The sequence below is a fragment of the Miniopterus natalensis genome, chromosome 13, assembly GCF_054644295.1.
Source record: "Miniopterus natalensis isolate mMinNat1 chromosome 13, mMinNat1.hap1, whole genome shotgun sequence".
NCBI classification, from domain to species: domain Eukaryota; kingdom Metazoa; phylum Chordata; class Mammalia; order Chiroptera; family Miniopteridae; genus Miniopterus; species Miniopterus natalensis.
The window spans coordinates 10,645,337-10,657,802 of NC_142093.1; the positions used below are offsets into that span (position 1 = coordinate 10,645,337).

Genomic DNA, 12,466 nt, shown 5'->3' on the forward strand with positions numbered 1-12,466 from the left:
TTTTCTCCCCAGACCCATATCAATACTTAACTTTTTATATGGGTGTAGACCCCTTAAGAATCTGATGACAGCTATGCAGACTCTGCTCAGAAAAAAACCCACTACTTGTATACTGAATTCCTAAATATACTTGACTATCTGGACTTTCACATCTATACTATTCAGTCTTGTCTAGTCACACAAATCAGGGACATGTTGCTTTAATCACTGGATCTTTGCAATACATTTTAGTACCTAGTAATATGTTATGTCCCTTTTTAAAAGAAGTTACACTTCTTTTTTGAAATATATTTTTAGTCTAACCCAGATGAGCTTTTGTTTTGCCAAAGTTGAATTGCTTTAAATTTATAAATTTACTTAACATCTGGTACAAATTGGCTCTCTTCAATTGTTCAAGTTTTTCCCCCATCCTTTTCAGGGACTTCAGTTTTTTTCACCTAGATCCTGCACATTTCTTACTCTACTTATTCCTAGATATTTTATATTTTTCATTATATTTTCTGTTAATTATAAGATATAGAAACTCTATTGGCATTTTTATATTTACTTTAACCATCACCTTTCTGTACTCTTAAATCTCCAACAGGTTTTAGTTGCTTCTTTGAGGATTTCTAAGTAAGTAATCAAGAGCTCATCAGCTTATCATTAAATATAAAAAATCCACTTAGGAAAACTGACCTTGTATTTAGTTCTTACATTCTTTTCATACTTCTTCTGGTCTCTTAAAATAGAGATTTAGTATTGAAACTTTGGAAATTAAGAGAGAGCTTTTCAGCCCTAGCCTGTTTGGCTCAGTGGTTAGAGTGCTGCCCGAGGGCTGAGGGTGCCAGGTTCGATCCTGGCCGAGGGCACATACCTCGGTTGCAGGCTCTATCTCCCCCCCATATGGGAAGTGGGCAGGAGGCAACCAATTGATGTATCTCTCTCACATCAATGTTTCTCTGCCCGCCGCCTCCCCTTCCTTCCGCTCTCTGAAAGGCAATGGAAAAAATATCCTTGGGTGAGGATTAAAAAAAAAGTCATAATTTTCCCAAAGCCCTTAAAGGAATTTATAAATTTTTTGGTGAAGCCTTGGCCATTCCCTGCCATGACGATGAGACCCCATGTAAACTACCTGCCACAGGCCAATGCCAATCAATCGAACCTGCTGCCATTCAGTGCATGGGATGATGCTCCAACCAATTCAGCCACACCAGCCAGGGCCCACCTTTTTAATTCAAAGAGTCCTACTCTAACCCTTATACCTCTCTACAGCTAGACTTCTCCAGTCCTCTGCAATAAATACCGCAAAGGGCCCCATCAGATAGAAACAAAGATGTTATCTCCTGCACAAAAAATGCTCTATGGCCTCTCGAATAAAAATACCTGTCGGCCTGACTTCTATAACTCTCCAATTTTGGACCCAAACTACCTTTTTGGGCCTTATTTTTCACTCTACAATACTCAAAACTAAATTAGCCATGCATCAAATGTAGCCTGCCTTTTTCAGTCTTCCCGCTTTCCAGCTCTTCCCTCTGCCTGGAATGCCCTTACCCATCTCACCTGTAAATGCTTTATCCATCATCCGTGACTATCCATGTCACACCTCCAAGACCAATCCTGACGCAGTCCCACCTCCACAAATTTTAGTCTAACTACTAGTTTGCTATTATACAGCCCCAACACAAATTTACTTTGTGATTATGTTTTATTATGAAAACAACACAAATGTATCTCACAGGTTGTGTGTGTAAGGATTCTGGACATGGGTTAATTGGGTCTTCTGCTTAGGGTCTCGCTAGGCAGAAATCAAACTGTCAGCTGGGACTGTGAAATCATTTGAGGTTTGGGGTTCTTTTCCAAGCTTACTTGTTGGCAAGTTTCCGTCCTTTTCTGTTTTGCTGGCTCTTGGCCAGAAGTCACTCAGCTCCAAGAGGCTGCCTGCCATTCCCTGCCACATGGCCTTGTCAGAGGCAGTTCCCAAAGTGTAAGTCAAGAGAGTGGGATTTGGTGCAGAATCTCCTAAAGCAGGAAATGGATGCGTTCCCAAACTTGTTCACAGCTAGTTTATGTCTCTGTGTGGTTACACAATGACCATTAGAAACAAGTGGCAAATGGTATCCCTGAGGTTAAAAGGCTTTTCATTAGTACTGTGTCAAACCTCTATAATTCTTTACTAAGAAGTAATATCTTTACAATATATAGTTTTCCCATTCAGAAACACAAAATGATCTATATTTATTAATTTTTCATAATATTAACAGTGTTCACAACATACTAGTCATTGTATAAAGAACTTGTATACATTCTCACCTAATCACCAAACATCCCAAATGTTAAGTTCTACTATTATATCTATTTTAAAGTTGGGGAGACTGAGAAAGCTTAGTGTAAATCCCTACAACTAGAAAAGTGGTCCTTAGACCAAAGCACCAACATTAGCTAAGAACTTGTTAGAAATGCAGAATTTCTGGCTACACTGCAGACCTACTGAATAAAAATCTGCGTTATAACAAGTTCTCCAGGTGATTCTTATACACATTAAAGTTTGTACACTGGTTTAAATAACCTGTCCAAGCTGACATAATAAATGGTAGAACCAAGATAAAATCCAGACTGTTAAGGTCATTCACAAGTTGCTATTAGAAACAGATTTTTATTCCCCATTATGCCTTTCTTGGGTAATTTACATAAAACTTTTTTCTGTTATTTTTTTCTTGTAATCCATCTTTTTTACAACTACACACACACACCACAAAATAAAAAAAGAAAACCTTTCCGAACATATTAATATATTTAATGGTACCGTCTGTTTAAACTTTCAGAATCTGTCAGAACCACTCAAATCATATGGAAAACTAATCACTAGCAATATATTTAAAATTTTACATTACTATTTAGAAATAAGTCACTAACACCATTAAGCATTTTATTTGAAACTGAACATGGTTAAACCAGCTATTGAATAATTCAGATGTCAGTAGGTTAAAGATTCAGGATGATTTAGGTCATCCCAAGCTGTGAACTCCAATGAAAGTCCATTCTAAATGTAGTATCAACTGCAAAATGTCAGTAAACCAAAGAATTTTCAAATGAGTCTTTAACAACACAATTTTTACCAAAAGATGGATCAAATTACTCAGAAGACACTATAATTAATAAGGTTTACAGTGTGCCCTGATGCCCAGGACCAAGTACATATATGTATTCACCATTAACCAACTTTAGTTTTGTCAACCAAGATCAAAAGTAAGAATTATCACAGAAATTTCCCCAATGTCCAAATGTAACTCAAAAGAGTCTTTGGAGGGAATACCCAGGTGTGTCTTGAAATAATTTTCTTTCACAAACAAGACAGATACTCAATCTGTTTTCCTGGCAAACAACACTTAACATCGGTGACTAACTTTATTCAAATTGTATTCCCTTGCAAGTGAGAACAATGTCTTCTTTTACCTCCAATTAAAAAAGATTAAGCCCTAGCCAGTGTGGCTAAGTTGATTGAGCGTTGCTCTGGGCACTGAAAGAAAGGCCACTGGTTGGACTCCCAGTCAGGGCACAGGCCCAGGTTGCGGGTTCGATCCACGGCCAGAGTGCCTGTGCAGGCAAAAGATCTATGTTTCTCTCTCACATTGATGTTTCTCTTCCTCTTTCTCTCTCTAAAAAAATCAATAAAAATATTTTTTTCGATTTAAAAAATGATTTAAAAAAAGATTTAGCAGTCATGTGCAAGAAAATGAATTAAGCTCTGCAGGTAGAAACATTGAAAAGGAAACTCTCTGCCTTTAAGGAGCATAATTTCACTAATATATAATCTGAATTTCCTCTTACCTGTCCCCAATAAAATATGTATTTTATTTAGGGAAGATATACCTTCAGAGCTAAACATTTTTCAAAGCACTCAATTAATAATCTTTAAGTGGGGAATGCTTTTCGTAAGAGAATTCAAAACCTAAAAAGCACAAAAGGCAAAAATTGATAAAATTTTTACACTAATATTAAGAATGTCTGGGAAGCAAAAAACTGTATAAATTAAATCAAAGACAAAAATGGGACCAGATCTATAACACATATGACTAAAGGCCAGTTTTCTTAATCTACAAAGCACTCTTAGTAATTACTATAAACACTGGCTGGGTAGCTCAGATGATTAGAGTGTCCTCCTCATATGCCAAGGTTGCGGGTTTGATCTCCAGTCAGGGCACATTCAAGAGTCAACCAAGGAATGCATAAATCCAATGAATGCATAGATAAGTGGAACAACAAATCAAAGTTTCTCTTTCTCCCTCCCTTTCTCTCTTCCATTTCCTCTCTAAAATCAATAAATTAAAAAAAAAATTTTTTTTTTTAACTTAAAAAAAAGGAAATGAGTATAAAAAAGACCAGGAAACAAACAAACAAACAAAAATCTGAATGGGCAAGTGAAAAATATACAAATAGTCCATTCACAAACTATTCCATTCACACAGATGCACATATACACACACAATGTATATGCATACATATATGCCCTGATGTACGTTAACTAAAGTATTTGGTACAAAAGGGGAAAAAGGTACAATGGTACAAAAGGTACAAAAAGGTACAAAAGGTACAATGTAAAATAATCAAGGACTGATTTTTTATATGACACATCCAAAAACAATGAAATATTAAGAAACCATTTAAAAGAATGAGGCAGATACATAGGTAATGGCATTAAAAAGACATCCATGATATTCATAAAGAAAGCAAGTTGCAGAACTGTATATAAAAATATATATGGCCCGGGAGGGCGTGGCCCAGCGGTTGAGCGTCGACCTAGGATCCAGGTGATCTGGGTTCGATTCCTAGTGAGGGCACATGCCCTGGTTGTGGGGCTTGATCAATGACTCTCTCATCACTGATGTTTCTATCTCTCTCTCTCCCTCTCCTTTCCTCTCTCTGAAATCAATAAAGATATATTTTTAAAAAAGAAAAAAAATAAGAAAAATGTTTAAAAATATATATATATGTATACATGTTTATGCATATTTCTATATAGTTAAAAGTCCAGAAAGTTCTATTCAAACAATTGACTATAGCTAATTTCAGTATAACTCTAAATATTCTCAATGTTTCAGTATGCAGACTTTCACTTAATCTTTTTTTCACTACAGTGAGGCATCCAAGATTAACTCTTTACATACTTCTGTTCTACTTGTTTTTTTTTAATAATGAACGTATATAACTTTAATAGAAACAAAGTTTTTTTGTTTTTTTATATGTTTCTATTGATTTCAGAAAGAGGAAGGGAGAGGGAGAGATAGAAATATCAATGACAAGAGTCATAGATCAGTCAACACTCAACCACTGAATCACGCCGGCCGGGCTCAATTAAAGTTTAAAGCAAGTAATATTGCCCTGGTTGGTGTGGCTCAGTTGGTTGAGCGTTGTCATGTACAAGAGGTAGCTGGTTTGATTCCTGGTCAGGGCGCATGCCAGGGTTGTGGGTTCGATCCCCAGTAAGGGGCATGCAGGAGACAGCCAAGATGGTTCTCTTCTCTCATCAATATTTCTCTCCCTCTCTCTTCCTTTCTCCCTCTAAAATAAATAAAAACATTTAAAAAAATAAAAAAATAAAGCAATACTATTGTATTTAAGTTATATTTAAGAGTTCAAAAACTGCACCTATGTTCATCTTTGTATTTTTAATTCTAAACTTTCTAGATAAAGATTTTTTTCCTTTACAAAAATAGAAGAGTTGAAAAACTCAGTACATTCAATTACCTTTTAAAACACTAAAAACAGCCCTGGCTGTGTGGCTCAGCTGGTTGGAGCACCACCCTGTACACCAAAAGGTTGCAGGCGTGATTCCTGATCAGAGCACATGCCTGGGTTGCAGGTTCGATCCCCAGTCAGGGCACATACAGGAGGCAGCCAAACCATATTTCTCTCTCACATTGATGTTTCTTTCTCTCTCTTCCCCTTCCTCTCTCTAAAATCAATTTTAAAACAAAGTCTAAAAAAATAAAAATAAAAAGGTTTCTTGTGGTAAAGATTGATGCCCCCCCCCACACACTCCAAATCAATAAAATATATCCTATTTTAATCCTCGGTGAGAATTTAAAAACACACACTAAAACCATGATAAATCAAACTGTACTAAAAACACTAAATTGCACAATACTATAAACTATGAGGATGGAATCTATGAGATATGGAAAGCAAAAATTCAGAACCAGAGGGGCATTCAGAGGTTTTTTGTAAAAAGGACAAAAATAGCAGGTTTTAGCAAACCCTATTGGTCAGTTCCCTACAATTATATCTTCCATATACTGGCCTCTTTCCAGACAGTTTTTGTAGTGAAAACATAATGCCCTTTCACTGACAGCAAAATTGCACAGCCTTTTAAGGGTGGATAGATTCTGTGGATGATTAAACAGCAAAGACTTCTGCAAATCTGACCTTATTTTCTCAGCTCCAGTCAGAATTCTAGGAGATGCAGTGGCAGCAGTACCTTTACAGAAAGGTTTAACTTGTGTTCAAAACAAGATTTTGATTTTTTTCCCCTTCAACAAGTTAGGAGCATTGTGGAACATAAAACATGACAGGAGGAATGGTGAACTGAAAACAGTAATACAAAATTCAAGAAGCAAAACAGGGAAACTTCATTCATTATTATGGCAAGATGTAAGATCACTCAAGAAAGTGTTACATCAAATCACCTAGCACAAATAGACTTGCAGATAGCAACTTCATAAATGTATGAATTATCTTACAATTTTATGTCAATCATACCTCAATAAAGTTGAAATAAAACATGCAGTTATCATTTTAAAAATTATGCATCAGAGCAGTTTTTCAATTTTTAACCCATGCCTCTTACAAAGCTTTCTCACTCTATTTTTTACGTACGTCACAAACGAAGACTTTGTCCAGTTTTACTTTCTATAGCCTATTATTACAAAGAGAGATTTGTTTAATGTTTTTTCAAGGTGCCCACTCTCTCCTGGAGATTCTAATACAACTACAAATATAATACAAATACAGACTTAAAAGGATTCTGGCCTGGTCAAAATATATCCAAGGGGCCATAACCAGGCCTGGCCATACTCCTAGCCGCGTGCGTACGTACGTACGTGCGTGCGTGCGTGCGTGCGTATTTTAGAGTGAGAAACATCGATTGTTGTTCCACTGCATGTTGTTCCATGCAGTCATTGCTTGACCCCCTTATGTGCCCTGACCACCACCCTAGCGCAACAGGACAATGCTCCAACCAACTGACCCAGGGAGTCCTAGCCTTATTTTTTAAGAAAAAACTTATTTTTGCCCTGGCTGGTATGGCTCAGTTGGTTGAAGCATCCTCCCCTACACCGAAAAGTGGCAGATTTGATTCCTGGTCAGGGCACATACCCAGGTTGCTAGTTCCATCCCCACTGGAACTTTGAAAAAAAGTTTGAAAGGAAAATAGTTACTCATGGTAAAGATTAAGAGTACTGAAAATTTCTAAGTTAATGCATCTATTTTTTAACATGTATTTAAGACATTTTTCTAAACATCTTTCTAATTATATATTTTTACTATACTTTTAAGTAACTATTTTCCATTTTCTAGACTTCCTATATAAAAGTAGCCTTTGAGTCTTACTTCTTCAATGGAAATTTTCTATCTTCCATCTTATTCCCCAAAGTTAAGTGTTAGGTAAATGACAAAAAATAAAAATCTAAGTACATTCAAATAGTATTAACATGCAAATGAAGTCTATATTAATACCATCCAAAAAAAAAAACCCGACTTTTTCTTCAGTCTACAAACCACATGCTAAAGATCTACTCTACAGCCCAGCCGGGCGTTGCTCAGTGGTCGAGCGTCAACTTAGGATCCAGGCGATCAGGGTTCAATTCCCGGTCAGGGCACATGCCTAGGTTGCAAACTACCATCCCAGGTCAGGGCGTGCAGGAGGCAGCCCATCAATGACTCTCTCATCATTGATGTTTCTATCTCTCTCTCCCTCTCCTTTCCTCTCTCTGAAATCAATAAAGATATATTTTAAAAAATAAATAAATAAAATAAAGATCTATTCTACAGATTGCTGTGCTCCTCAACTCTAACACCCATACTTCACTTCTAGTACTTTTACCACTTTACTCCCAAAAGATACCTCTAGTGTACAATCTCTAAGGCCTGTGTCTTTGTCCCTTCCCCCTATAATCACAACAAACCTGTCCTCTTAGGTTATTTTTCTCTTTTAAAGCTTTCCTAGTTGTGGTTGGTGACAAGAGAAAAGTAAAAAAAAGAAACACGATCAACAAGATTATACTATTTCGAAAGCTCTGCTTTGTAAAACAGCTAAACTCCTCAGGGATGTCAAATATTTAGATGACATGTCTTTTTTTTTTTAAATAAGCATAACTTTGAACATTAGAGTCAAGTATAATGGATCTCAATATCTCCGGCTTACTAGAAATTTTTTTATTTAAATTTCACCAAACACTATTCTACAGATCCCTCATCCAAATCATTTTATCACAACCATTACTACCAGCCTTAAAATTTAAAAACATGAGACTGTTAACTAAATACCTGAATAATGCATTTTATAAGTAGTGTATTTGTATAAGGCAAATATAAATAAGATCAGCAGGGAGACACCATAATCCTGTCTGGTGTCCTTAGTTACTGGAACCAGTCTATACATTTAATCAGGCTCTTGGCATAATGGCATAATTTTACTATTATATAATAGTTATGAATCTTATTATTTTTTTTTTGGATTGTTCGTAGCAACCTTACATCAATCCATGTAGCTCTCATATACCCATCCCTCATATCTTATTATGTATATAGACATATATAATTGATTGAATAATTTTATCTGTTGCTCCATTACTGGTCAGGAATACAGCCCCATTTTAATAGTGCTCCCCAAAACAGGACAGCTCTACAATGCAGGTACCAAGAACACAATAAAATAAGAAGCAGATATTGCCTGTATTCATAAATAATTTAATTATTTTCTTGCTGTTCCTAGAACATCTGACCTTAATGCTATGAAATAAGTTTAAAACTTATTTCTCCTGCCTGGCTGGGCTGGCTCAGTTGGTTGAGTGTTGCCCTATGCACTGAAGGGTTGCTGGTTCAATTTCTAGTCAGGGCACATACTTGGGTTGTGGGTTTCATCCTCGGTCGGGGCATGTAGGGAAGGCAACTGATCTGTGTTTCTCTCACATAGATCTCTCTCTCTCTCTCTCTAAGCATGTCTCCGGCGAAGATTTAAAAAAAAAACACAAAAAACTAACTTCTCCTAGTCTTCTTGATCTTTTAAATATATGCACCGTTTCTTTCCTTTTTCTCTCTCTTTTTTTGTGAGCTTAGAGAGAGAGGGAGGGAGGGAGAGAAACATCAATTTGTTGTTCCACTTATTTATGCATTCATTGATTGCTTCATGTATGTGCCCTAACCAGGGGTCGAACCCACAACCTTGGCATATCACGATGTTCTAACCAACTGAGCTACTCACTCGGCCAGGACACCATTTCTTAATTCAGGTCAAAGTTAATTCCATTTGTCAAATCACCAATTCTCTGATTTCATTCTACAGTCTGAAATATTAAAGATTTACTTTTGTTTATTCCACTTACATTTACTTCTAAACCTACAAGCAGAAACCTTTTGAACACTGAGGTTTAGTCTAATTCCTTACTTTATAGATGATAAAGCAAACCAAAAAGGGTATGGTATTTTCCAGATTTTGGCTACTAGAAAAAAGAAAAAAGTCTTAGTGTCACCATTCTCTTTTTAAAATTCATTTTTAGTTAGATTGAGGCCTTATGTACATTTGCCAGAATCAAAAAAATACACCAAGCCACTAATATACTGATCCCTTCAGGAACTAACTTAGAACTTGATTAATTAGACTCTTTGCATCTTTAAAATACTATTTTTCACAAAGCTACCTAGGGCATGAAATGTTTATTATAGATATGGAAATATACTAATTCATTATAGGAAAATATAAACAGATGCAGACAAATTTTTCCTATTTGTCACAATCTCCCCATGATTAGACTATTTTATCCAGCAATCATAATTCAAAAAATACTAAGATTCTAGAGACAAAATTAATTAACATAATTAGGTTTGGGGTCTGCTTACCTATAATTAAAATTTACAATTAAAAATTACCATCCTTTTTAATAAAAGAGGTCTTGAGGTATTTATCAAGTAGAAAAAGGTAAAACAGTCTTCTGTGAAGGGGCAATTTCCCAACCACCAAAAAAATTATTTCTATAGTTTTGGTTTTTTTAATATTTTAGAGGGAAACTACCAGCAGTCACAATTACACGGGCATACTGTAAGTGAAAACATTCAATAAATAAAATGTGCTTTTATTTACTAACTTTTTCACATTTCCAACTAAAACAGAAATACAAGTTTAAGACTCATCAACCCTCTAAAATATATCAAAATGTTAACAAGATACAGCGGAGGGGTGAAATACATGATTTTTATTTTCTTCTACGTTTCTATAATCTTCTGAATTTTCCCAGTGAACATTTATTACTTTTATATTCAGAAACATCTCATTTAAAATAAACCAAACAGCCCCGTCGGGCGTGGCTCAGCGGTTGAGCATGGACCTAGAATGGAGGAGATCGAGGTTCATTCCCGGTCAGGGTACATGCCCGGGCCCAGGACTGGATCCCCCTCGATCCTCAGTCGGGGGGAGTGCAGGAGGCAGCAGATCAATGACTCTCTCATCACTGATGTTTCTATCTCTATCTCCCTCTCCCTTCCTCTCTCTGAAATCAATAAAGATATATTTAATAAATAAAATAAAATATCATATAATAAAGGTTCATTTAGAAGAGCTCGCCATGTTGTACAAGAATTACTGACATGATTCACCATTAAAGATAATGCCTCCAAATCTTCTCATTCCCCAACACTAAAATGCTGTTTTAAGTCCTGTTACTTTTCTGCTGCACCTTCATTTCTACAAATATAGTGTGTCCCCAAAAAATCTATACACACACTTTGAGTAATTATAAAGGCAGTGTTTATTAAAATACATTTCACTTTCAAAATTGAGCTATCAGCTGTTAAAGTGTGTATACATTTTTGGGACACCCTGTAGACACACTTTTAAGTTTTTTCATAAAACAAAGTTCTCACTAATGCTCAATAGCCCTATTTTTAAAACCTACCTCTAAATGTCGTTATAGCAAAATTAGAAAGAAAGAAAAAAAGATGGTTTTACCCACTAAGAACAACTTCGTGAGGCCATCATCACTTTAACTACGGAAAAGTAAAGACCGGGTAAACTACACGTCCCGCCATGCATTGCTGCCTTGTTCAGAGTAGGTCTCTACGGAAACAGAAGAAAAAAATTCTACAAGTCCCACCTGTTACTTGGTTTCTAAACACCTCCTGCACTTTCAGCTCCAACAGCAAACAAAAACAAGAGCCTCGTGACCTCACGCTGGATCTGGGAGCCCAGAGGAGCAGGGGGCCCGAGGTCAGGCGGCTTGTCTGCTCTAGCGGGCAAATTCTGCCAAGCTCCTGCGCTCCCCTTCTTTCCGGGGCTGGGTGCACGCACAAGCCTCCTCCTATCTGCATCCAATGGGGGATCTTCAGCCGCACAAGGGAGAAGAACCGGTTACTGTGCAAGCACAACAGACTTCCCCATGCCGGGGCGGGGGCTACCACAGAATGGGGGTGAGAGCGACGTGACCCCGAGAGACAGCTTCAAAACACGTAGAGGGCTCGTCGCAATCGCAGGGAGAAGCCACAGCGCCGCGACGACCCTCTTCCGCCGGCCGCCTCCATTCCCAGAGATCACCACCCGACACTAACCGCCACCTCTCGGCGCGGTTTTGTGCCCCCTCAGCCGGGTCGCTGGGCCAATGACCTCCCTTCCCCTGCGACCTGAGGTCAGCGAGAAGCGAAATCCTCCCGGCCTTCCCCTTCGTTCCCTCCCACTTACCGTCTTGGCGGCCTCCGCCCAGGTCCTGCCCTTCTTCCTACGGCCCTTTTCCCTCATGTCGGGTCTTGAACTGACTGGGAGGCTCCCGTGTCCGGGCTCCGGCCGCCCTCCCTGCCTGCTCTGCCCTGCGCTGTTTTTCCCGCGGTGCCGGGAAAGGTGGGAGAATGGGGAAGTCAGGCCGGAGCAGCACCCAAGCAGAGGAAGCGGCAAGGGTGGTGCGCGGGGGGGGTCTACGGGGCGGCCGGTCCTCCCGCTGCCGTTGCCACTGCTACCGCCGCTGCCATATTGGGTCCTTACTGTACAGGCAGCCGCTAAGGTCATGTGACCGCTCCCGCGCGGCCGTCACTACTGTACGCGGCCGGCAGCGCGAACGTGCGCGCGCGCGCGCGTCCCCGCCCACCTCGCGCGGCTGCAGGGAGAGCGAGCGAGCCAGCGAGCGAGCGGGCGGTCCCGGCGCCTGCCCACGCCCCCGCTCGCCGCTCTCCGCCTTCCTCCGGAGCATGCGCGTAAGACAGTCCGACGCTACCCGGCGTGGGGCGT

At 38.7% G+C, this 12,466-nt stretch overlaps 1 protein-coding gene across 2 annotated transcripts in view; it reads right to left on the bottom strand.

Annotated features, from left to right (window-relative positions):
* The window catches only part of ASXL2 (ASXL transcriptional regulator 2), a 76,142-nt gene extending 63,895 nt beyond the window's left edge, over window positions 1–12,247 (bottom strand). The window contains exon 1 of one of the 2 annotated variants that reach the window (XM_016209149.2): window positions 11,927–12,247. In XM_016209149.2, the coding sequence (XP_016064635.2) occupies window positions 11,927–12,247 (321 nt within the window). The remainder of the gene's footprint in view (window positions 1–11,926) is intronic. The other variant, XM_087823409.1, reaches the window with a different exon arrangement.
* Window positions 12,248–12,466: the final 219 nt, after the last annotated feature.